The sequence below is a fragment of the Triturus cristatus genome, chromosome 4_2, assembly GCF_964204655.1.
Source record: "Triturus cristatus chromosome 4_2, aTriCri1.1, whole genome shotgun sequence".
NCBI lineage: Eukaryota > Metazoa > Chordata > Amphibia > Caudata > Salamandridae > Triturus > Triturus cristatus.
The window spans coordinates 928,916,594-928,942,855 of NC_140586.1; the positions used below are offsets into that span (position 1 = coordinate 928,916,594).

General features: G+C 51.4%; 1 protein-coding gene across 2 annotated transcripts in view; it reads left to right on the forward strand.

Annotated features, from left to right (window-relative positions):
* LOC146835436 (NACHT, LRR and PYD domains-containing protein 3-like) overlaps positions 1–26,262 on the forward strand; it is a 368,932-nt gene that overhangs the window by 132,813 nt on the left and 209,857 nt on the right. For both annotated transcript variants that reach the window (XR_014960731.1, XM_085602993.1), the window contains exon 5: positions 319–2,050. Coding sequence is in view for 1 of the 2 variants with exons in the window: in XM_085602993.1 (XP_085459119.1) it covers positions 319–2,050 (1,732 nt within the window). In the remaining variant the exon portion in view is untranslated. The remainder of the gene's footprint in view (positions 1–318; positions 2,051–26,262) is intronic.

The window sequence follows — 26,262 nt, forward strand, 5'->3', positions numbered from 1 at the left end:
CCTTGAGTGTCCAGAGCGGGTGTGTGCTCAGCTAGTCCTGCTTATTGGCATTGTTCCAGACATGAGAAGTCTCCTTTCGCTTCCTAGAGACCGAGTAGGCCGTGTTGTGACAAAATATATTCAGCTCTTAATTCTGTGCTTCCTTATGTCCAGATGTCTAGATCCTGTGTTATGACTATTAGAAAACAGTGATCAATGATTTAGTTTCTTTAATATGTATGTTTACTATATCAAATAAGGCACTTGAATTGCTGCGTATGTTTGCTTTTTTTCCCACCTAATTTTGAAAAATTCAATTTTCTGTCTACATGTAAATAGGTCAGGCAATGACATATAAGGAACACGTTAAAAATAAATTCCGACTGATGAAAGATTGCCAAAGCCGGGTTGGAGAACATGTCCTGTTAAGTCAAAGGTACACAAGATTGATCATTTTAAGGAACTACCGAGTAGAGAAAGAGAGAAGGCATGAAATAATTGCATGTGGAGAGAGACATCTCGCGCTCATGCGGAAAAGAGCCGAGCATTCCTTCTCCAGCATTGAAGCTTTATTCGACCCCGACGAGTACGGGTGCACACCCAGCACTGTGGTGCTCCTGGGAGTGGCTGGCATCGGAAAGACGATGACAGCCCACAAGATAATGGTCGACTGGGCATCGGGAGAACTCTTCAGCGATAGGTTTGAGTATGCTTTTTACATCAACTGCAGGGAACATGACAAGCTCAAAAGACAGCAGACCATAGAGGACCTCATTTTGTGCAGCTGTGGAGAGAGGCAACTCCCACCCATGAGCGAGATAAAAGCTAAGCCCAGCAAAGTACTTTTCGTCATTGACGGCTTCGATGAACTTAAAATCCGTGGATTTTCTGATGACCCAGACAAAAAGTTTGTAGAGTACAAACCGCTGATCAGTTTAATAAGAAGACAGTATCTTCAAGAGTCCCATATTTTAATTACCACGAGATCAGTGGCTGTGAACACCCTCACTCAGTGCCTGGAGAATTATGTGAAAGACGAGCGCTTCGCAGAGATTCTTGGCTTCTCTGAAGATGACCGGAAAGAATATATTGCTAAGTTTTTTGGTAATGAAGCAGAAGGTGCACTGGCATTTAATATTGTGAAAGCAAATCAAATTCTCTTCACCATGTGTTTTGTGCCCATCATATGCTGGCTTGTCTGCAACACCATCAAGCAGCAGCTGGAGACGAAGAACAATTCTCTGTTTTCCTTAAGAACAACAACTTCCGTCTACTTACTCTTTCTCTCCAACTTAATAAATGCCCACAGCAATGAATCTGCACATCGCATTATTAAAATTAACCTACAAAGGTTATGCGCCTTGGCCAAGGAGGGAATCTATCAGCAAAACATACTGTTTGAGGATGAACATGTTAATGAGCTGGGCTTAGATGTACCAGCCGTCCAATCCCTCTTCCTGAACAGCAGCGTTTTCCAGCGAGACGATGAAAAGTACAGCTTGTACAGCTTCGTCCATCTCAGCGTGCAGGAATTCTTTGCAGCATTGTTTTTTGTACTGGAGGGGAGTGAAAGAACCTCGGAACACGAAGAGAAACTACAGCAAGAGGTTAGTGATATATTGAAGAGATATTCGAAACCGGCGCATAGTCACTTAATGCTGACTGTGCGCTTTCTGTTCGGCCTTCTCAACAAGGAGACGCTGGCCAAGATGCAGAAGCGGCTCAGGTGGAACATCTCGACAGTGGTCAAACCTGTACTATTGGAGTGGGTTAGAGCACAATTCAAACTAATACCAGAAGACCCGGTTTCAATTCAGCTGATGGATGTCTTACACTGCTTGTATGAGATCCAAGATGAAGGGTTTGTGAGAAGTGCAACAGAGCAGGTGAAGGAATTCGATTTCTCCTTTCCCAAACACCGCGGAGAGTCAAACGACTTCGAAGTCAGAGCTGTCACATTTTGTTTAAAGTATTCCCCTACAGTTCAAAGGGTTGTGTTCTACAACTTCAGTATGAGACCAGAAGATCTCCAAGCACTAGCACCGGAACTGATTAAATGCTCCGCTCTCAAGTAAGATTCTTGTTCTAAATTTTTCAAACTAATAATTTAGGGCCCGATTTAGAGTTTGGCAGATGGATATATCCTAATGCACATGTAACGAGGGGACGAGATATCCAGCACGGTTATATCCTAATGAACTTGCAAATAAGGATGAGATATCCGTCACGGTTATATCCTAAGGCACTTGCAACATGATATCCGTCACGGTTATATCCTAAGGCACTTGCAACATGATATCCGTCACGGTTATATCCTAAGGCACTTGCAACATGATATCCGTCACGGTTATATCCTAATGAACTTGCAAATAAGGATGAGATATCCGTCACGGTTATATCCTAATGCACTTGCAAATAAGGATGAGATATCCGTCACGGTTATATCCTAAGGCACTTGCAACATGATATCCGTCACGGTTATATCCTAATGCACTTGCAACAAGGGGATGAGATATCTGTCCCGGTTGTATCCTAATGCACGTTCAGTACGTGGACAAGATATCCGTCACAGCTATATCATAATGCACTTATAATAAGGGGATGAGATATCCTTCACGTTTGTGACTGACTACCCATCTGCCAATCTGCAAATCAGGTTCCAAGTTCACTGACATGTCATCGAATGAAAGTGACAGAAATGCTAGCGATATTGTTCTACAACTATCTTTTAACAAACTGCTTGTTATTTTAATGCAGACATGTAACGTGCTATAAATGCAACCCCTTCGATAACTTAGTATCTTTTTGGCAGTAGTCGACGAAGACAAACCCTCGCACCCGGGTTGATGCAAACCTTCGATCATGTGTGGGGGCACCAAGGGAATGGCATGGGTCACCTGTAGAAAAGATGGTGCAGGTTAAATGTCTCTGCATGACTCACAGAGACCTCTGTAGATGTGAAAACTCAGAATAATGCAACCTTCTGCACCCATTCTGGTCTCCGTCCTTGCACTCGGTAAATCTGGTTCAAGGAGTGCCTCGCTCATGAGAAGGGAGAGTGCCAGAGAGCGCTATATCCAGGATCTGACCCCAATTTTTGGAACCGCTTCTCTTTCGTTTTGAGAGACTGAAATCATCTGGCTTTTCCCCAGGCTCTAGAAACATTTATTTCCTCTTAGGGTGCATTCTCCTTGTTCTGAAGTTGCAGTTGTGTTTGCTTCATGAAATGTCTAATTCAGACAGCATATACTTCACTCACAATAAATGTAATGCACAAGAGTGCTATTTTTTTCTAAAATATTTTCACTTCTAATAAGATTGAAGGAAATATGTGCTGTCATCTTACCTTGTACCTGCATTTAGCGTTCTTCTGACAGAGTGTGTTGTGTCCTCTGCTGTTCCCTGAGTTTACTTTATATGCAGGTAGCAAGGGAACACTCAGGGCCCTGTTCACAAGCTGCATTTTGTAATTCGTTTAGTTGGACTCCAATTATACTACTAAAGTCCTAGAAAATATCATTCCGAAAGCAACAAGAGTAAACCCCCACCTCTCCGAGGTTTTTCTATGGAGAGAAATTCACACATGTAAGTTACAACTTCGAAGTAAATGTGGGAGTGACCGGGAGAGTGGCTGGAAAAGGGGGCATACCTACTACCAAACGGGAAGGGTTTAGGCAGGAATAAAGAGAGCTTTATGGGAATGGGATTTGGGAGGGGTTTAAGGAGGACATGTACCCACCCACAAAAGAGATGTTATTCACAAACTGCATTTCTAAAGTTACTACAGCCTAAAGGGGACTCAAACCAGTTGTAAATTACTCCAGCTTCGTGCTGGCCTACATCCAGCATCACTCATGAATCACAGTCCTATGGAAAATAATGGAAATAGGGGCTTAAAATAAAACCCGATAGGAAATAATGTTAAATGTTATTTTTCTCAATAGTTAAAACTATAAATAAATATAATATAATGTTGAACAAAATCTATAAATAACACATTTGTTAATTGTAATATTTTAATAACCTTTTTTAATTCATAAATTGATGTAACATAAATTGTATTAAAATATAATTAAATTACTCTTAATTGATTCTGTACATCACTCAATAATTATAAATGCATAATTTTTTTTTAAACTTTAGGTGGGAATTTATTTTTTCATTTGAACTTCAGTAAATAATTTTTATTTACTGTAATAAATTCAAAATAAGTTAATAATAGATCAGCCTGAGTGCATGTAAATATAAGTGCATTTAATACTATGCTTTGCAGGTAATAGCCAAAGGGCATAGAGAAGAAGGAAATCTTCACTTTGTGTTCATTCGCCATGTTTTCTCTTGAGAAACCCCTGATTATCTGAGGTCAGGGACAGAGTGCAGGAAGAAGAGATGTCAGGCCTGCTACTACCCAATATCCTGGAATTCAGCTGGCTCTCAGGTCTAACAAACTCCCTCCCTTCTTCACTTCCTGAAGGTTTTGAAGACCCATCTCTTCAAGCAACACTGCTTTCTTATATATAACGCTGCCCAAAATGCTGAACCGCCTCTGAAGCGGTAGTTTTGCATCTACAGTTTTTTCGCTTCTGTGCCTTACCTGTAAACCTCTTCCATCTTTTCAGTTCCCCACAAATTCCTTTCTCTTTTTTCCCCACCCTGCTTAAGGTGGGTCAGGGGGAGGTACTTACTGGATAACAAGGATTGCCAAAGCCAATAAGTCTTGCCTTTAGCATATGGCCTCCTCGACTCAGAAGCAAATACTGTATGTATGTGGTATATCTATAGTGCAAACCTAGTCAAAAGGCTGTGGGGTGCTGTACACGGTCAAAGTCCAGCATAAAGTTAAAGAGTGGTCGGACGGGTAGTGGGTTTGTGGACTACTAATGCATGTGATGCAGTGTTCTTTACAGAGGTGTGTTCTCTGCTCTTTTCTAAATTGGAACAGCACTGGGCTGGTCCTGGTGGATATGGGGATGTTGTTCCAGATCCTGGGATTCTTAGTCTGCAGTCTAATGCTGTTCTGGCTGAGAGTGTGTCGGGAACCCCTAGAGATGGTGGGCGTGTCTGCAAGATAAGTGGGGACTTTGTAAATGGTGTTGCTGGTCTCGAAGATGATGCGGGTTGCCGAAGGGGAGCCAATGGAGTTCCATCAGGACGAGGGAGATGTGATAATATTTCTTCAGGCGCTGGATGAGATGTGCTGCAGCACGTACGATCCCCATAAGGTGCGCCAGTGTGGAGTCTTAGAGGCCATGTACCAGTGTATTACCAACGTACGGATTCAAGAGCACAAGAGCTTGGAGGAGCCTAGCGCGCAACCAAGATGGCCGCGTAGGTGCGAGGCTCCCGAGGACCTCCGCGACCTCCTGCATTAATCCTGGCTATATCCTGTCCTTTTTGAGGGGACTGTGTCGGTGAACCCGAGCTGAGGCGCCACCCGTTTTCCGTGTTCGAATCGGACCCCGAACACCGGCGGGAGCGCCGATCGAAGGTTGCGGCCTTCCCCGTGCCGGCCCCCCGGATTGGAGTAGTGGGGCGATCCGGGGACAAAGTGAACAACAGCGGCGGGCACGGCTGGGCGACTCGCGTACCCCGCGCTTTCACTTTCACTTTTGCGCCCTCCTCGCCTCCAGCGAGGTAGGGTCGCGAAGCGGGGTGCGGTGGTGTGGTCTTGTCCAGGTGCCCGGCTGACCCGCCTGCTGTGGATCGTCCTGCGGTGCGGTGGCCGCCCTCCCCCCCCCGGACCCCGTGAACGGGTCTATTGGCCCTTTTGCGGAGATTGGCACGACGGTGGGAAAGCAAACATGTCCACCAAACAAGATGGCGACCGGGCGAAGGTGAAGACGACCCGCCGTGGCCCGGCGCACCAATCCAACAGTATGGACCGCTACACTCTCCAGAAGGGATCTCCGGAGACATCGCGCACGTCCCCGGCGGGCCTGACGGAGGCGCCTGCCCAGCCGGTGGACCTGACCCTCCGGGACGTCATGGGCGCCATCGCGGAGATGAAGGCCTCGGTGGACCAGCGCTTCGACACCCTAGCGCAAAAAATAGACTCGGTCCTGGTAGATGTGAGCCTGGTGAGGGCCGACCTCTCTAAGACGAATGACCGGGTCGATTCCCTGACCCACACCACAACGGGCCTCGAGACAGATGTGGCGGCCCTCCAAAAGGAGGTGCGCCGGCTTGGCCAGGCGAGCGCCCTGATGGACCGGCGACTGGAGGATTCCGAGGGTCGGGCCAGGAGGAATAATGTTCGTATTGTGGGGGTGCCGGAGGGACGAGAGGCGGAGGCCGCCGACCTCTTTGTGGAAGATCTAATCCTTACCCATCTGCAGCCCCGGGGCCTGAGTAAGCTTTTTGCGGTTGAGCGTGCTCACCGGGTCCCTGGGGGCAGGCCGAAGGCCGGTGCCCCGCCGCGGCCTCTCATTGCCCGGATTTTTAATTTTCGGGACAGGGACGCTATCCTGCAGACCTCCAGGCAACAGGGACCGGTCAAGCTTGACAACATGGATGTGCGTTTCTACCCAGACTTTACTCCGGCGGTCCAAAAGCAGAGACTCAGTTTTCTCGGTGTTAAACGTCGCCTGCGGGACCTGAACCTAAAGTACTCAATGCTCTTTCCAGCTAAGCTAAGGGTGGAGGTGGAAGGTCGCACGCACTTCTTTGATCGCCCCGAGGCGGCTGGGGACTGGTTGGACACTCTGCCTGATGATCGGGGCCGGGGGGGTGGGGGGGGTGCGGGCGGTGGAGAGGGCCTGCCGGATCAGAACTAAGGGGTGAATAATAGGCCCTGCTCGGGACAATACTTCTTTACCATTTCTCGATCGTGTGTGTTCCCCTCCTATGGAGGTCGTACGGGGTCTGTTGGGGGCTTCCCTCCTCCTCTGGGGTACTAGTTAGTCTTTCTCTATGGGGCGACAGGCACACTGCACTTTGGGGGGGCTGACTGGGCTCATGCAGGGGTGCAGGGAGGGGGGAGTTCTGTTGGGATGGGGGGGTGGGGGGGTGTGTTGTTTGTTTGCACCGCAAGGCAAACCCTTTACTGTATTGCTGTTCTCGAAATGCTCTGTGGGGGACGACTGATTGCTTCTACGTATGATGGGGGGTAGGGACTTGGCTGTGTTGTCCTGGAATGTTAACGGCCTGGGGGATCGGATTAAGCGTGGTGTGGTCCTGCAGTTCCTGAAACGTATATCGCCAGATGTTGTCTTCTTGCAGGAGACACACCTTATAGGTAACTCCTTCCATGCCATGAATCGGCGGGGCTATCGTTTGGTGGCCCACTCGGGCTTCACTTCAGGGTCGCGGGGGGTGGGTATCATGATCAAGAACTCGCTTCCACTGGAGATTGATGAGGTGCGCCATGACGAGAGGGGACGTTACACTATCCTGGTGGGTAGAATGGAGGGTAGAGTGATTGTTTTCATGTCAGTGTACGTCCCGCCTGGGTTACAAGCTACTACATTTGCGGACCTGGGGCGCCTCCTCCTGGACCTCCCGGGTGGCCTGCTGGTGGTCGGGGGGGACTTCAATGCGGTAGTTTCTGGGTCTATGGATCGTCACCCCCCTAGGGACCTCCCCCGCGCACAGGCGTGGCTGTCCGGCCTTTTAGACACACTGGGCCTGGTGGATTGCTGGCGACTAAAGCACCCTACGCAGCTGCAATACACTTTCCACTCGGGCGCCCATGGTAGCCTCTCGCGACTTGACTACATCCTGGTCCCGGCGGCCCACGCTGGGAGGGTAGGAGAGGTGTGCCATCTGGCGCGGGGTATTTCGGATCACTCCCCATTACTGTTACATTTTGATGTCTTCCCGAGGGGGGAGGGCAGGGTGGCCCCAATCAATGCATGGTACTTACGAGACCCCACTATTCGTGCCGACTTGATTAAATCCTTACAGCGCTATTTTGACGAGAATGTGGGGTCTGTCCCTTCGGCCATCTCCCTGTGGGAGGCCTTTAAGGTAGTCCTCAGAGGGGAGGCCCTCTCCTTTATCTCCCATGCCCGGAGGCGTGAGCGGGAGGAGGTGACCCGGGTAGAGGCCGAGATTGTGGAACTGGAGGGTGACCTGGGGAGCGGGGTAACGGATGCCAAGTTGCATGTTTTGCACCTCAAGCAGGCGGCCTATGGGGCCCTCGTCACGGAGGCGGCCAGGGGCCTCAGTAGAGAGCAACAGGGACGATTGTATGATGTGGGCGATAAGGCGGGTAAATTGATTGCGTGGTTGGATAAGAGGGAGAGAGCGAGTCGTGTGGTGCCTTTGATTGAGAGGATGGATGGTACGCGTGTCACCGAGCCGGAAGCCATCGTCTCCTGCTTCGCGGATTACTTCCGCGAGGTGTACTCCCCGGTTTCCCCCTGCTCGGAGGAAGATTCCCATTCCCTGCTTCGGGACATCGCGCTGCCCTCCCTTTCGGTGGAGGACAGGGATTCGCTAGATGCTCCTCCCACCTCGGACGAAATTGCCCTGGCTATTCGCTCGGTCGCGTCCGGCAAGGCCATGGGCCCTAATGGTCTCCCCATCGAGCTTTACAAGCTGCGCCCGGATGTATTGGCGCCCCACCTGCGCGCGATGTTCCTGGCGGCCCACTCGCAGGGTTCCCTCCCGCCGGACCAGCGTCTGGCCACGATTGTGGTGATACACAAGGAGGGGAGACCCCGTGAGCGGGTCACATCCTACAGGCCAATTTCGCTCTTGAACGCGGAACCCAAAATCCTCGCCAAGGTGTTGGCCAACCGGTTGGTTGGTGTGGTGGGCGACTTGGTCCACCAAGACCAATCTGGATTTATACCCCATCGTAACACGGCTCTTAATCTGCGACGCTTGCACGGGGTGCTCGCGCGTGTCCCGTTTGTGCGGGAGCCGGCCATCTTGGCATCCTTGGACGCCACCATGGCGTTTGACACGCTTGAATGGCCATACATCTGGGCGATGCTGGCGAAATTCGGATTTGGCCCGGGGTTCATTAGCTGGGTCAAATTGCTGTATTCGGGCCCACTGGCGCAGGTGGTGGTGAATGGGCGAGTCTCGGCCCCATTCGAGCTGGGGCGGGGCACGCGCCAGGGTTGCCCCTTGTCGCCGCTCCTGTTTGCACTGGCCTTGGAGCCCTTGGCGGAGTGGCTACGGTGGCACCCTTCTATCCGTGGTCTCCGCTGGACCCCTGAGTATGAGGACCGCGTGTCCCTCTACGCCGATGATATCCTTTTGTATCTCGCCTCCCCGCGCAAATCGCTGATTGTCCTGGTTGATGTTCTGCGCTCCTTCGGGCGTAACTCAGGCCTTGTCATCAACTGGGCGAAATCCTGCGTATATGTGCTTTCCGGGGAGGCTCCGGCCCTACCGCGTGACTGCCCGATCCAGATTGCCTCCCAGGGGTTCCGGTACCTGGGTATATATATCACTCTAGACCCGGAGGCCCGCTATGAGCGGAACTTGTTGCCCCCCCTCCAGCGCTTGCGAGAGGATGTCGCGCGTTGGCGGCGTCTTCCGCTCTCGCCACTTGGCCGAGCGGCCTTGTTTAAGATGATGTCCTTGCCGCGCTTCCTGTACGCCCTCCAGAACACTATGGACTTGGTACCAGCGCGCTACTTCCGCGAGGTGGAGGGCCTGCAGCGGCGCCTGTTCTGGGACGGGAGGCCGCGTATTGCTCTGGCCAAATTGACGCTCCCGTGGTACGATGGGGGGGTCGCCCTCCCGGACATTAAACGGTATTACTGGGCCTCCCAGCTAGCTGCAATCAATCATGGCCTTTACGGGCCCGCCTTGAACCCGGCATTTGAAATGGACAGGATGCTCCTGCCCGGTGGCGATTATAATCGAGCGCTCTATTCTGGCACGCCCGACTCCCGTCTGACGGGACCGACGCGTGTCATGGTGCGTGTATGGCACGCGGCTAATGCAGCTATGGGGTGGAAGGACCGTTTGACCCGGGCGTCACCGCTATATGCGTCTGAGAGGTTGGGCTCCCTGTGGACATCGAAGGGCTTCGAGAAGTGGGACACGATCGGAATCAGCACAGTGGGAGATCTCTGGACGAGGGGGGGTTTCAAGACTTTTGAGATGCTGCAGACGGAGTTTCAGCTGCAAGGCAGTGAGTACTTTCGATACTTGCAAGTCCGCCACGCGCTGGCCTCCGTCTTCCCGGATGTTGCGTCCATTCCGGAGTCTTCCCCCCTGGAGGACAGGGTGCTGGATGGCCATGTACCAGACAGCACGATCTCCCTTATATATAAAAAACTGATTAATGACAGATCGTGCCTGCTGACTGGCCTCCGCGAGGCCTGGGTTGCCGATGGGCTGGAGCTGGACGACGAGGATTGGATCTCCGCGGTGGCCTCTCCGAAGGAGGTGGCCATCCCGGCTCGCCTTCGTTTCGTCCAGCTTAAGATCCTTCACCGGGTTTACGTCACGGGGCCGAGGCTTCTACGTATGGGCTTTGCTGGTGACGGATTGTGTAAGCGCGGCTGTGGTGCGTTGGCAACTTTCATGCATATACTGTGGGAGTGCCCGAAAGTGGAGCGATTCTGGCGTGGTGTGCATGAGGTTTTGCGTGTGGTTACGCGTGTTGCACTGCTGCCTGAAGCGAGGAGATGCTTGCTGAATGTGTGGGAACCAAATGATTATTCGGTCCCGCAGACGCGGTGGGTGACTCTGGGATACATGATAGCGAAGCGTGACATTGCCCAATTGTGGGGATCCCAGAGGCCCCCGGCGGTGTTGGCCTGGAAAGAACATATGGATTGGTGTATGTTTCGTGAAAAAGTAGTGTATGTGGCGAGGGGTAAGCCTGGGGCGTGGGTGAAAATCTGGGGCCCCTGGAACGCCTACCGTGGGGGTATTTGTGAGCCGCCACTCCTACCGGCAGCCTCGCCAGCCCCATCTCCTTAGCCGACCCCCTCCCTCAGCCGTGGGCACGTGGCTCCCCAGTCCCTGCTATACTCCCATTCCCCTCTTCAGAGTTTTGCTGCTGGTTAGGATCCCCCATTACGGAGCATGTACTGTCACTTGGATCGCGGGTTGCCTTGCGGGTGTGGTTTTTTGTGTTGTTCTGTTTGACAAAAGGAAACCGTATTGTGGGCTAGGAGTGATGCGGCCTACGCTATTGATATCACCTGATTTGCCAATCTGCCCCGCCAAGAGATTCTCACTGTATGTATGTTATATGCCTTTTGCTACTCTAGCGGCCGGCCGGATGGTTGTAGGCCCATGCCTGTAACTTTTTTATCGTGTAATAAACGGTTTCAAAAAAAAAAAAAAAAAAAAAAAAAAAGAGCACAAGAGCTTGAACAGCAGTTGTGAAGATGCTTTCTGGAAAGGACAGTTTGACTTCCTTTAGAAAGGAGAGCTTGTTCCAGGCCGTCTTTGTTTTCTGTGGTAATGAGGGAGAGGTTCGTATCCTGGGTGAATCCAACTGATTTGTAATTCAGTGAAAGTTGGGGTTCGAAGACGTCAAGATTCATGCCATTGAGCCAGGTTTGTACTGTGTCTTCTTCATTGTGCTGGGCAAATAAGAGGAATTCTGTCTTGGTTGGGTTCCGCTTCAGGTAGGAGCTGAACATCCAGATGATAGGACCGGATTCTTGCCTACCTGGTTATCTCCAAGAATCCTCTTGGGTCGCCAGGATCTTTTTATCTGCTAAATAGCGTAGAGGGGAGGAAATATCATTATCAGAATGTTGTTACCAAAATTAGATTTCATTTGGAAAGAACCACTGACTCTGAATCTAAAATGTGTAGGATTTTATTACAACCAAAAATAACTGAACATACAAACACCTCAGCACAAGGTCTAAGAGATAAATGGGCACTAATACAAAAGAAAGTCTACGTAGAATTCTCATCCGACTCAAAACAAAAAGAATCACTGACTCTAAGATCATCAAGAAAGCAATGGTTAAGCCAATATCCAAATTAGGAATCATTAGTCTAAAAAGGAAAAAACGTTAGTCTATCCCTACTCTAACTCTAAGGTGACATCCCTACTTAACATTTCCCTTCCCAGACAAGAGAATAAAAGGTGTCAGAAGTGAAGACATCCTAAGAAGTACATTCACTTAGTCAGAGCTCGATCTAAGATGCTCTTTCTAGCTTCCAGTCTAAACCTCAACTGCTCAACCCACGGGGCACTGTCCCTAATACAAAACCCTAAAATCATAGAACACGCCCTTCAGAACACCTCTTCAGCCAGGTCTTCTCCCAGTAGTTTTCCGACAAACTTGTGAGGCATCCAGCGACGGTTAACTTGACATTGGGTCCCAGGCACCTTCTCCGCTGAAAGTATCATCTCCACATTCCAATGCACTCCCCTGTTGGCTTCTCGCAGCATCCTATCTCCTAAAACAAAGACCTAGTCTCACAAACGAGCAAAATTTTTCTTGCACCTGCAACAGAAACATGGGAACGAAAAAAGAAAAAACATTCCTCTTCTCTAAGATTTTCTATCTTCTGGTAACCCAAAGCCTTTACCAAGGGAAATCATTTTCGGCCTACAATGTTAGCTAACATAAGGAAAATGAGCAGGCCCTTCTCTTCCAACGTGTATGCGATCAGGCCTTTACAACGTTAAACACACTATTAAATCACACTCTAAACATGTGTTCATTATTCTCATATGCGTGAATAAGCAACCTACACGTGTAACTTTTACATGGCACACGTTTAACCTAATACATTACATTGCACAAAACCTAATCATTATGCATTTACTAAATACATTCACAATCACTTGCAACGTTAATCTTCACAAAAGCATTATTACATTTCTAATCACCTCTATGTTAAACGATTTCTAATAATACATTTCTAAAGCTTCTTAACATACATCGATTAATATGCGGGTGCTGACTAACGGTGAATATGATGCACCCATACAAATTTTCAGAATCACAGGACGCTCTATCAGTTCCCCCCTTTGATGACAAATGTCATCACACCATCACACAATTAATTCCCTTGGAGAAAGAACCGGCCTAAACAGTACTTGTAGCCATCCTCCCTCGTCGGAACCTCTCCATATTCTTGAGATTCTGATATTGACTGTCCTGCAGTCTAGCAATTCGCCTCTCACTCGCTCTGAGAGCTTTTTCAATTCTGTTTCCCCTGTGCCACTTATAGGCTCTGATGAGACCCCACAAGCAGATCACACAAACCACAACAATAATAAGGGGCTTTAGCATGAATCCAAGGAACCCCTTTCCCAAACTCGCAAACCAGCTTCCCACGCGACCAAATCCTTTAACAACCTTTTCCCACACACCCTCTTCAGTCAAATCCTCAATCTCTTGATGAATCGTAGTAATGTTGTCTATATATTTCTCCAGATCCTTGCTATTGTCCGGAATATACGTACAACATTCCTGAACTTTCAATAATTTACAGACTCCACCCCCTTTTGCCAATAATACGTCTAAAGCAATTCAATTCTGCAAAACCATCGTCCTTATCGACATCTCTCCATCCACCCACAGCAAAGACCTTGCAGTATTCATCAACAATTCATCAACCACAGTCGCCAACCTTCTAATCTTCACATCATTCAAAATCTCACCCAAACTTGGTATCATCGCTCCAAAGATATCACCAATCACTGCTCCTGCACTCACAGCTCTCCGTACTTTAGAATGATGTCCAGTCTCCAAAAGATTCAAATCTTCTGCATGATAGATTTTCTGAAAAATAATAGCCAAGTAACATGTACCATACCAATTAGCAGGCAACCTCACATAGGCATTCCTTCCGCACACATAATAAACAGTTGGAATCACTTGCACCGGACCTTGCAAAAAGTTCTTAGCAGAGTCCTCCATGGTAAAGGTATGGTCACACGCACTCTGTCCTACCGAAACCTTTTCATAATAGGTCTGAGGACGTCTCACACACAACTTCCCCTTTTGCGCCTGACCTAACGCTATGGGTCCATAACTCCCCTTTGATCTGTGCAATCTCTCCTCATCAGTCCAATCTACTGGATTTGTGTCTGGGTTAGTTTTCTATATTTATCCTCTACCTGACCTATGAACTTCTTCTCTGTTTCTGACAATGAACATGTCAAATTATGTCAGTGAGCATAAGCCGTATCCAATTCCAAAATTGGTATGAAATACTTCCGAAGTCTGCCCTCTGACTTGTAATAGTCATACTTATTCAAATGCTTGTAGGCTGGAACCTCCGGAAGTACTGCATCATAATTGGAAAAGAAATACTCAAATTGTCTTCTCTCATAAAAGATACTAAGCAACAAACTACAAGAAATTCCATAGGTTAGTGGAAGGTGATGGTATCTAATATCCTCATCTACTGAAGAAGGTAGCTGAATGCACACATAGCAATCCTTCGCATCCATTGCATCAACATACTCGTACAACAGCTTTGCATAAGCATTAAGCTTAAAGTCACGTCTAGACAGATCTATGTGAAATCTACGACTCTCTTCAAGTATCAAAGCTCTTTGAGCTCCTATAGTAACCTCTTTCTGGCTAGAGGTGGTAGGTGTAGATGTCCCCTGTACCTCCCCCTCTTGCTCATGTGAATCAATATATGAGGCTAAAAGTATCGCACCTATGGTGACTATCTCTACCCCTAAGAGTGTACCTATCACTAATTTAGCCTTACGGTGAGTATTTCCAGCATCTGCCATTTTGCAAAATTCTCAAAGTTCTTAGCTCGACAGCAACATGTAAGAGTCTCTTTCTCCTCCAGGTATTGCTTGTCAAACCAGTTCAATCAACGCCTCGAAGCTGGAAATCCCCTTGCAATTTCAGTTGCTTATTTACACAGTCCACAAAAGACTTCCCTAGCCCTCTTCCTTTGTCTTGACGGAAAGTCCCGAATGTTATTCTTCTTCTACTCGGGCCTAGGTTATCTTCTTCTTTGGACTTTTATGTACAATTGAGGTTTACTGTCAGTCCAGAACAAGATCAGCTCCCAAAATCTCTAAGACACCTTGCAAAATTTCAAGACGAAGTACCACTAACTCCTGGTGTGGTGGCACAATACCAAAAGTTGGAAAAACCAGCGTCTCCAAGATTAATTCACGAACCTTACTCAGAAGTGGTGGATTCGGAATATTGAGAGTCAAAATCCCCTCGATTTCCACCCCTGGAACTCGTAACAATACGTCTATTTTCAGGTTCGGAGAATTGCTGATCAGCGTCAAGGACCTCAGCCTCCCCGTGCTCAATACGCCTGGCATCAGTCACAACGTAAGTCCACTCTGGTGAGGCGTACCTTTGACACGGCACTCTTGTTTTATTGGACCTTCTCAGATTGACTCGAGCTTGCTCTTCGTCGCTTTGCTCAGATTCAGACGTTTCAGAAACTGGGGCAAGATCTCTCTCAGGTGCCAATCTCAAGTTCAGCCGCCTCTGACTCACGGGCCAAACTCTTACTGCTTCTGTGGCACTTCTGCTCTCCCTTCGAGTACCCTGTGCACCACTTCCTTCTTCAACAGAATTTGACTCTGCTCCACTCACAGCAGCACTTTCTCCGTCTGAGTCAAATTCGGGGCTTCGATTTGCACAACCCCTTTCTGCTCGATCTAGTGCACAACCAACTGCGTCAGCAACCCTTACAGCTTGTCTTGCCCTCTCAGTGCCACCTCAGCTGGATTTTCATTCACGAGAGGTGCTGTATCTTCCAAGGGTGCTGGAACTCTGCGGGTGTTAGAATTGGGAATCTCTGGTTGGCACAGGTATGCACTTGTGACAAGCAGGGACTCTTACTTCTAAGTCAGGATAAGGGGATCACCCTTTCAAACAACCCTTGCTCACCCTTTAGGTAGTGTGGCGCAAGCAGTCAAGACTATTCTCAGGGCGTCATAGGTTAAGCATTTGTGAACACATACAGTAATGCAATGACACACCACAAATGGACACCAGTCAAGGTTATATAAAAATAGGTTTCTTTATATAAGGCTTAGCACAAGACCAGAATAACGATTAGAAATGACCACAGTGTTATTTCAAAGTTCAATGTACTTGTAGAAAGGCTTAAAATACAAAAATAGGCTTCTTTTAGTCAATTATGCTTCTTTTCAGGCTCTGTACGGTTCGTACCTGGATGTGCGACTCGTTGGCATTAAAAACAAGGAAAGTACGAGTCAAACAATCGTTGCGGACTCCGGGGTCCGTGACGTGCACGCAGCGGTGCGAACAGAACAAAGTACCTTAAGTTCGTGGGGTCCGCGACGGACAGTGCGGGACAAGTCGATGGGTCCGGGTCGTAGCTCGGCAGCGTATTCGGATGCTGGTCAGGTCGCGGCGTCGGGACGCGGCGTTGGTACGGGACCTTCAGGGATACGAGCGGATGGCCCGGATCAACTTGCAGAGTCCGTGGCGTTCGAGCCGTACCTTCGGTGCAGATAGGCGGAGACACTTCTCGACGCCGTACAGCGTACGGGGAGGATCGGTGTGATGCGGCGTCTCGGCTCTGAGTACGGCACGGGCAGTACGTTAGCAGCGTACGGACCGTACCTGCGGGACAGCGAAGCTTGGGTCCGGCGTACAGGATTAGGCAGCCAGGGGTGTACGTCTCGAATCGGCGGGGAAGGTTAGGTGCGATGCGGCCGGGAGGGATACGGTGCGTACTAACGCTTTTAAATCAGCGTAGACACACGGTGCCGGGCGGCAAAGACACGGCTTCGCGGCGGATGGGGTACGAGTCGTACTGGGGCCAAATCCAGCGGGAAACCAGCAAGAATTGTCCAGGAAACAGTTTTGGAAGGCAGATGAGTCCAATGGTCCTGGGACTCAGTTCAGGGGGCAAGGTCTTCTTCCAAGCCCTTGGAGATTGTTGAAACAAAGTGCAAAGTCTCTCTTAGTCTTTTCCTCTCCTTTCTCAGCAAGGCACCAACTGCAGGCCAATCCCCCAGGTCAGGGAAAGTTACTCCTCCTTCAGCTTCTTCCAGGTCCTTCTGGTCAGGCAGTGTTTCTTCATGGTTTAATCAGGATCTGATTTCTTAGGAGCAGGGCTCCTACATTTATACCAAGTTTCTTTTGTCTTTACAGGCCAGGGGGGCCTTTGCATAATCCCTGTCCAGTTCTTTTCAGTGAGGAGCACTTTGTTGTTGGGACTCTGGCTTCTTCTTTCAGCAGGCAGGGCAGAGACATCAGACGGTCCCCAGGGGGTGGAGCCAGCATTGTGGTGGCAGAGCACGGCCCTATTCAGAGTCAAGGTGCACTCCTCCCACCCATCCTGGTGTAATCTCTCTATTCACCACCTGGTAGCCCCAGCCTGTCTCCTGGAACTTCCCAGCCCTGTCACTCAAGCTACACACAAAGAAGCTAGCCCCCCCCCCCCCTCCAGAGGCGGACTGAAATGGTTAGGCACGCAAAGGCTAACTTTCTACAAGTAGCATTTGCAAACCCAGGATATTAAAATAACCTGTGCTAAAAGATGTATTTTATTATTCTGAGTTCAGGCATACTAAACATGAGTTTCTACCATGCTTCCTGAGCCTGCTAGGATTATAGAGTGTTATAATCTAGCAGCCCATTCTGGCCTATTGAGAGCAGGTAGCCTTACAATAGTGAAAAACTAAAATGGCTGTAATTCACTATTAGGACATGCCACACACTTCAGGGCATGTCCTACCTTATCCTTACAATGCACCCTGCCCTAGGGCCTACCATAGGGGTGACTAACATGAAGGTAAGGGAAGGTTTAGGGACTGGCGGGGGCGCTAGGTGGCGCCAGACCAAGATGGCCGCACTGTCGTGAGGCTCTGGCAGCCTGGCCCACATATCCGGTAATTATTCGCACTTCGCACATTCCCCGTGCGATACAAAGATACGCCTGAGTGGAGAGAGGCGACCGCCACCCTCGTGAGAGTTTCAGCCCGAATGATGGCAGAGCGGAGGCACGGTGGCCTTTGAAGATCGGCGGGGAGCTGTGCTGCTGGCTTCCCTGGAGCGGCGTGCCGGGCGCTGATCCTGCGCGAGACCGGGGCGGCCACGAGGGACGAGGCCGCAGGTCGCTGGCGGAGGTGGATGGGAGTGGCGCACTTGCTGACTGTGCGCAGAGCCGCTTTGGCCCCGCCTGACTATCGCCTGCACGGTGCACCCGGGAGCCTGGAGGATCAGATCGGTGCCGTTCTCTGGGGCACTGATCATCGTTGGGCACGCACCCCGAGACCCCTGCTAACTAGAGGCGGCGCCTCCCCGACCGCTTTGTGGCTTCTGGTGCTCCTACTATCCGGGGCACCATATACATCTGGAGGCACGCTCTGAGGCGCCGCAGGGGGCTGAGAGCGCCCACTTGTGCACATGCGGAACTGTTGGCGCGCTCCTCGCCTCTTTGTGATCCTGGGGGCATAATCCGGCACCCTGCAATACTCTGGGCTTCTCCCCTGCAGCCACCGTATACTTTCAGCCGCCTCTCCCTCCGCTGGCTGGAACACTGTGTGACTTTGAGTTGAGGGGTGAGACGTTGCGGCGGTCATTGGGCCTCTAACACACGAGAGGTGAATTGCGTGGCTGGCGGGAGGCTCACTGGAACGGCCGCCCCGGGGATCGCTGGCTCTAACGTGGCCTGTGGTGGGGAGATGCCCCTGATCCCCCCCCCCGACATGCCCTTATAGTTCCTGTGGTGGAAGTGGGGGGGGGCTTCGGCTTGTCGTTTGGCCCTGCAGCGGCCGGGGTCCAGCGCAATTATCTGCGGCTGGTGGCTTCGGAGTGCGGCTGACTGATAACGTGCAGCCACCCCACCAAATAAGGTGCCCCGGCGGTCCGGAGCGGGCCTGCCGGGATGGGGAAGACGGATGGGCGGCAACAGCGGCTCCCCTTTGAAACTAAGAAAGTGGGCACTCGCTCGGTGGTGGAGGCGCCCCCCGGGCCGGAGCAGGAGCCACCGCCCAACCCAGCGGCAAGTCCGGAAAATGAGGTCAAAGAGATGCTGAAAATGCTGCAACAGAGTATGAATGGTCTGTCGGGAAAAATGGACACGATGAACAACAGGCTCGACTTTCTCGTGTTAAAGGTGGACAAGCACGAAGAACAACTGAAAGAAGTGGAGCAACTCCTTTCTGATAATGAAGACCGCACAGGTACTATGGACAAGCAAATAGCACATGGACCGCCTCCTGAAAGTGATAGCGGCAAAGAACGAGGACTTGGAGGCCCGTAGCCGCCGGAATAACATACGCCTCACCGGGATCCCTGAGAGTGCCAATACCGGACGGATGGAAGAGTATGTTGAGAGGTTCCTCTCGACGACGTTTGGCGCTGAGGCCTTCTCGTCCCATCTAATTGTGGAACGGGCCCATAGATCGCTGGGTCCTCGGCCGCCGCCGTGGCACGCACACTTAATGATAGGGACCGTGATGTGGCCTTGAGGTGGGCGAGAGAGCAGCAAAATTTGCAGTTTGAGGGTACTGCGTTCTCCATATTCCCAGACTTCACCATGGCTGTTCAGGAGGCGAGACGGAAACTGCGCAAAGCCGGCATTGAATACGCCCTTCTGTACCCTGCGAAATTGCGCATCAAGCACCAGGGTCGCATGACTCTGTGCGTGTCCCCTCAGCAGGCGGAGGACTTTCTTAAGACTCTGCGACGCCACTCACCTAGCCATGCCATGGAGGAGGAGGGGTCGCATCCCCCTTCGCCTGCTCCTGAGGCGCGGGGGGGGAGTGAACGTCTCTACACCCTTGCATTGGCGTTGCCTCCGCTGCTGGATTGTCTGTTACATGGAGGCCGGAGGTAAGAGGGTGATGAGGGGGTGGTAATGAGGACTCCTATATGTATAGACTTGGACTACCACTCTTCATGGTGTACAGGCGGGGGGGATATCGGTGTATAATCCTTCTGCCTACAAGTATGGGATAATCCCCTAGCGCTCACCCAACTGTGAAAAAGCTGGGATAAGGGAAATGTGCGATTTCTTTGTTATAAAGCCAGGCCCCCTCCCAACACTCCCTCTCCAGGCTCCTGCCTTGTTGGCGGGTAGTAGACCACCACGAGGGAGAGGGGAAGGGAGGGCTATCTGGGTCCATAGGCGCCCCCACCATGGGCAGTCCCCTACAGGGTTGGTATGTTCTTGATCTACAGTTGACCCGATCGTTGAGGTCGCTAGGGAATTGGGACGGGGAGGGATATATTGATACCGGCACGGTTGGGGTGCTGTTGTGGGAGGGGAGGGGGGCAGTATTTGATTTGTTAATATGTTTGGGGGGAGGGGGGACGAAATCAGCAACCGATCAGGCAACTACGGATGTTGGAGACTACGTAATACAGGGTACCCATTCACATGGACTGGGGTCGACACTGGGAATTTGGCCTCTATGTTGTAACTCATTGGGAATTTATATTACGGAGCACGTGCACACCCTGCACTAACCAAATTGAACTTACTGACCTGGAATGTTAGAGGGCTGGGGGATCCCCAAAAGCGGCGGCAGATCCTCTCCTACCTTGATAGGCACCATGTCAGTATAGCGTTCCTCCAGGAAACACACATGGACCCTAGGGACCACCCGACGTTTGGGAGCAAATGGGCCTCAGAACGAGTATTCTCGTCCTACTCCACATACGCCAGGGGCACCGTGATCCTCCTAAAACGCGGCACTCCGTTTGTGTGTGCGGGACTGAAGAGGGGTAGGGATGGGAGGCGTTGCATGTTGTGGGGCACGCTGGGCACGCAGTCTGTTGTGCTGGTGAATTGCTATGGTCCTAACACTGACGACCCCGATTTTTTACACTCACTCTGGGGACAGATCACGGGGGTTGGGGCCACACATGTACTATGGGCCGGGGATTTTAATACAGTCAGCGACCCCCAGACGGACAGATCCAGCCCGCTACCGCACCATTACACCCGTAGTCAGGCGGCGATGGCCGGGCTCCTCACACACGAGGGACTCACCGACCTCTGGCGATACACTCACCCGGTGGGAAGGGAGGGTACTTATTACTCGACGGTGCATGCGGCCTGGTCGCGGCTGGATTACTGGCTGGGGTCCAGGGGGTTGTGCCACTGGGTATGTGCGGTGGACCATCTGGCACGCACTTTTTCTGATCATTCGCTAGTGTGCCTCACACTGGAGATACCGAACCTTATTGCCAGTCCTAGAGGCTGGCGACTGGTCCCTGGGGCACTTCTTGATGAGGCGTTTAAAACTGAGCTAGAGGAGGAGATAGTGGATTTCATAGCCCACAATAAGGGGACGGTGGACGCTGTGGGAGGCCTTCAAGGTCACAATCAGGGGCACCTGTATGGCAAAGAGCTTTGGTGTCTTGAGGGACATGCGGCGGCGCCTTCGCCTGCTCGAGGGACAACTAAAAGTACTGGAGGTAGATATCTGGCGCGAGGACTCGGGTGAGGGGAGGGCTAAATTGCGCGACACCATAACTGACTACACTTCCACAGCTGAACAGGAGGCTAGGTTTAGGGGGAAATATGTAACTGCCAGACGCGATGGTGAGGGGGGCAGGCCAGGTCGCGCTCTGGCTAGCGACATCAGACGGCCACGGTACACCAATTATGTGCTGGAAATTGAGGATGCACAGGGGGGTAGACATAGGGATGGCTTGGAGATTCTGAATACTTTTACGACATTCTACGAATCGCTGTACACGTCTAAAGGGGTGAATACAACGGACTTTGCTGCCTTCTTTGGGGACATAACCTTGGGGTATCTTAGTAGGAGGCAGAGGGAGTTTCTAGCTGCCCCATTTACGCTGGAAGAGATTCGCGACGCAATCGCCCAGTTGCCATCGGGGAAGGCGCCCGGGTCCGACGGCCTGCCGGCTGAATTCTATAAATTATATATGGACCATCTCGCACCGGTGTTGCTAGAGGTCAACTCGGAGGCGCTGGAGGCACAGGTGTTGCCCGCCACAATGCGGGAGGCCCTTATTATATCCCTGTTGAAACCTGGGAAACCCCCTGACAAGTGTGATTCCTACAGGCCCCTATCGTTAATCAACGTAGACATCAAAATCTTAACTAAAATGATAGCGAATCGATTGAACCTCCTCATGGATAAGCTGGTATTGCCAGACCAAGCAGGATTCATACCCGGGAGAGCGACGTCCCATAATTTGCGCGCACTCTTCTCTATCATGCATCAAGTGGCCCCGCACCTCCCCTTGGCTGCTATTTTTTGGACGCCACTAAGGCGTTCGACTCGATTGAGTGGGACTATCTCCACGCGGTCCTGCGCAACATGGGGTTCCCGGTGGGATTCTCTGCTTTGATACGGTTGCTGTACACCGCACCAGTAGCTAAAGTGATGATAAATGGTCACACCTCTACCGCCATACCACTCTCCCGGGGTACTAGACAGGGGTGTCCGCTGTCGCCTCTGTTATTCGCGCTGGCTGTGTAACCATTGGCGGCGCGGGTGCGGCAGTATCACCGAGACATGGTGCTCAGCTGCCCCTTACGTCCCATCCTCATTTCGCTATATGCGGACGACATGACTCTCTACGTAAAAGACCCACAGACTAATTTAAATCCGCTGTTGAGAGAGTTTGTGCGGTTCGGGGGGCTCTCGGGTATTCACATTAATTGGGCTAAATCCCAGATTTTCCCCCTTACTCCGGCCATGTCGCAATTCCATACCGACTTTCCATTGGAGTGCTGTGACTCCACCGTAAAGTACCTAGGGGTGCAGGTCTCCGTGGATCGGGAAGAACTCATGAGAGACATTTATGGGCGGGCGATAGAGGCAATGAAAGACACTATAACACGTTGGATTGCCCTGCCTCTGTCCCTTGCGGACAGAATATCCCTGATCAAAATGGTAATCCGAAAATGCTTTACTACTTCACGAATATCCCCTACCATCCGGGAAAAGTTTTTTTTGCTACCCTGCGCACCGAACTCTTGCGGCTGGTTTGGGGGGGGGAAGCAGGCCCGTATCAAGTGGGACGTTCTGGCTCGACAATACGTGGCAGGCGGTTTAGACCTGCCCAATTTTGAATTGTATTATCAGTGCGCCCAGGCCCATTATGCGCACTACTGGACGAGCGGACCGCGGTACACAGCGTATGTGGCCACAGAGCATTGGCTTGCTGACCCCGTACCACTGGCTGGGAGTGGATTGTGAAACGGACGGGAGTGCCTTTGTTGTACTCTCCGCTGCTCCCGCTCGTGTACCACCCCCGCATGCCTCTTTTGCAGGAGGGAATTTTCAACAAAATGAAGCAGCATAGGGGACTAAATACGTGGGGGGACCTATATAGAGACGGCAGATTCCTCACGTTGCAACAGCTTTGTTCTGACCCTCCCCCCACCACAATGGACACCTTCATGTACGTCAGGCTCCGAGCCGGAGTTCAGGCCGTCACACCGGACTATCCGTTAGAACCGGCGACATCGCCCCAGTTGCATGCGGTGCTGCGGGCCGCGACTGCCTCTTACCTAGTGTCGGCCCTATACCGTTCAATATACTCGGGGAAGGAATCCGCGCAATGTGCTGCGCGCAGCAAATGGGAAGAGGAGCTGGGACAACCATTGACTGACCGTGACTGGTTATTTAGTTGCAGACAGACAGAGCAGGTGGCTGCTAACAGTAGGCTCCGTGTCACGCACTATAAGTTCATTCAACGCTACTACTACACCCCCGCGAAACTCCATCGGTTTGGGCTGCAGGAGGATACTAGGTGCGATAGGTGCGGGGTCGAAGGGGCGGGCATGCTGCATCTGGCATGGGCGTGCCCCTCTGTGTATGCGTTTTGGTCTTTGGTATTTGACTCGGTTGGGAAAATGATTGCTACCCCTCTGCCGCCGACCCCACAAATGGGTATCTTGGGCTGTACGGAGAGCATACCGGCTCCTCATAGAAAATTCGGCTCCTTTTGTCTTCTCCTGGCCAAGCGTAAGGTGGCCTGCAGATGGGGAAGAGGACGCGCCCCTAAGTTTAAGAGCTGGCTGGAGGATCTGATACGTTGGCAGGAAGAACTAACTCTGTATGCTGACCTTCTGCCGACCGCCTCCAAACCTAGAGACATATGGGACCCTCTAAGGGGGTACCTGCTTCAGACCCCTCAGATACAGGTTAATACCGCTGCTTCTACGTCCTGAACTTGACGCGCGCCGGGGGCATCTGGGGTGCGGCAGGGGAGTGCGGGGCCCCTGCCGCCGGGCCGCTTCTGTGCGCACGGGCTGCTTGGGCCCCTAATGGTCTCATATTGATATTAGAATGTGTGACTGACGTGGGTGTGGGTCTGCCGGGAGGCGCTTCTGCGGGGGCGCGGGTTGCGGGGTTGCTGCGCCCCGCTCCCTCGCCGTGGTCCTATGTGAATGCAGGCTGGCGGGGACCATGGCCCAGTGTAGGTGTGCTAGCTGTACCCCTCCTTATTGCTTTATTGTATTTTTTTTTTTTTACAATGTGGTGCCATTGCTTGTTCTAAGCTGCTTTTCGTGTTGCCTGGCGTTATTATGACTATATGTTCTCACGCGGCCGGCCCTGTTGGGTTGTAGGCGGCATGCTGTGTACGTACTACAAAATGTGATGCTATATGACAAACGGACATTGCTGCCGGCCCCGGCGGGGTTGTAGGCGGAGGACGGCTGTGTCAGAATTGGTTTTTTTTTTCTTTAATAAAGGTTTTTGAAAATCAAAAAAAAAAAAAAAGTTTAGGGACTGGCAAGTGGGGACACTTGCCCAGTCGGCATGACAGTACCAGACTGCATGCAGGTTCTGCAATGGCAGACCTTAGACACATTTTACCAGGCTGCTTCTGTGGGTGACACAACCAGTGCTGCAAGCCCACTAGCAGCATTTGGATATACAAGCCCTTGGCACCCCTGGTGCACTCTACTAGGGACTGATAGTAAACCAAATAAGCCAAACATGGAAGTCAATTCACATAATACATTTTACCATAGGGAGCACTTGCACTGTGGCACTGGATGGCAGTAGCACAGTGCCCTGAGCAGCTAACACCAGCGCAAAAATACATTGAGGCACAGACAAAAATGGAAGGGTGACCCACGCCAATGGTGCCAGGTGTAACACGTGTCCCCTCCAGCTGAAATGTGGGGAGAACTACCCTACCCCAGGGAGTTCTCATCACTAAGGCGGAAAAATCTGGAAAGACCATCAGCGTTGGCGTGGTCTGTACCGGGGCGATGTTCTACCGTGAAATCCATCCCCTGTAGGGAAATGGACCACCTCAACAACTTAGGATTCTCACCCCTCATCTGCATCAACCATCTAAAAAGGCCCTCACCTCCATCTGGGTCTTTGGGGGCTCCCAAGCCAGGATGGTTTCAATCTTGGGTTGTAGGGGCGCCACCTGGCCGCTCCCTACTTGGTGTCCCAAGTACACCACGGAACCCTGCCCGATCTGACACTTGCTTGCCTTGATCGTGAGGCCTGCCTTGCGCAGTACCATCAACACTTCCCAGAGATGTTGCAGGTGTTCTTTCCATGTGCCACTGAACACTGCGATGTCATCCAGGTATGCAGCGCTGAACTCGGTCAGCCCAGCCAACACCTGGTTGACCAACCTCTGGAAGGTGGCAGGGGCATTCTTCATCCCAAATGGCATAACCCGGAACTGGAAATGCCCATCTGGTGTGGAGAATGCGGACCTCTCTTTGGCCCCATCAGTCAAGGCGATCTGCCAGTACCCAGACGTTAAATCAAACATGCTGAGGTACCGTGCAGCCCCTAACCGATCGATGAGCTCGTCAGCTCTGGGGATGGGGTGCGCGTCAGTCTTCATGACTGAGTTGAGTCCTCTGTAGTCCACACAGAACCGGAGTTCGGGTGTGGCACCCGACGAGGCAGCCTTTGGGACCAAGACCACTGGGCTGGCCCAAGGACTGCTGGAGGACTCAACCACCCCAAGAGCAAACATCTTTGAGACCTCCTCTTTGATGCAGGCTCTGACCCTGTCAGTTACCCTGTAAGCCTTGTGCTTCACAGGTAAGCTGTCTCCTGTATCCACATCATGGACGCACCAATCTGTGAAACCAGGAACCAGGGAGAACAGGTCAGGAAACTGCCCCAGCAGCTGGCGGCAGTCATCCTGTTGCTCAGGGGTCAGGGTGGGTGAGAGGTTAACTCCATCCACTGACCCGTCTCGCTCTGAGGCTACCAGGAGGTCAGAAAGAGGCTCAGACTCCTCCTCCGTCCCATCATCTGTGGCCAAGAGCATGCCCACTTCGGACTTCTCCAAGTGGGGCTTCAGTCGATTGACATGGAGGACCCTCAAGGGGTTCCTAGGAGACTGCAAGTCCACCAAGTAGGTGACAGAACTCTTGCGCTCCACAATCTCAAAGGGTCCTGTCCACTTGTCCTGGAGTGCACAAGGCTCCACAGGGGCCAGGACCCAT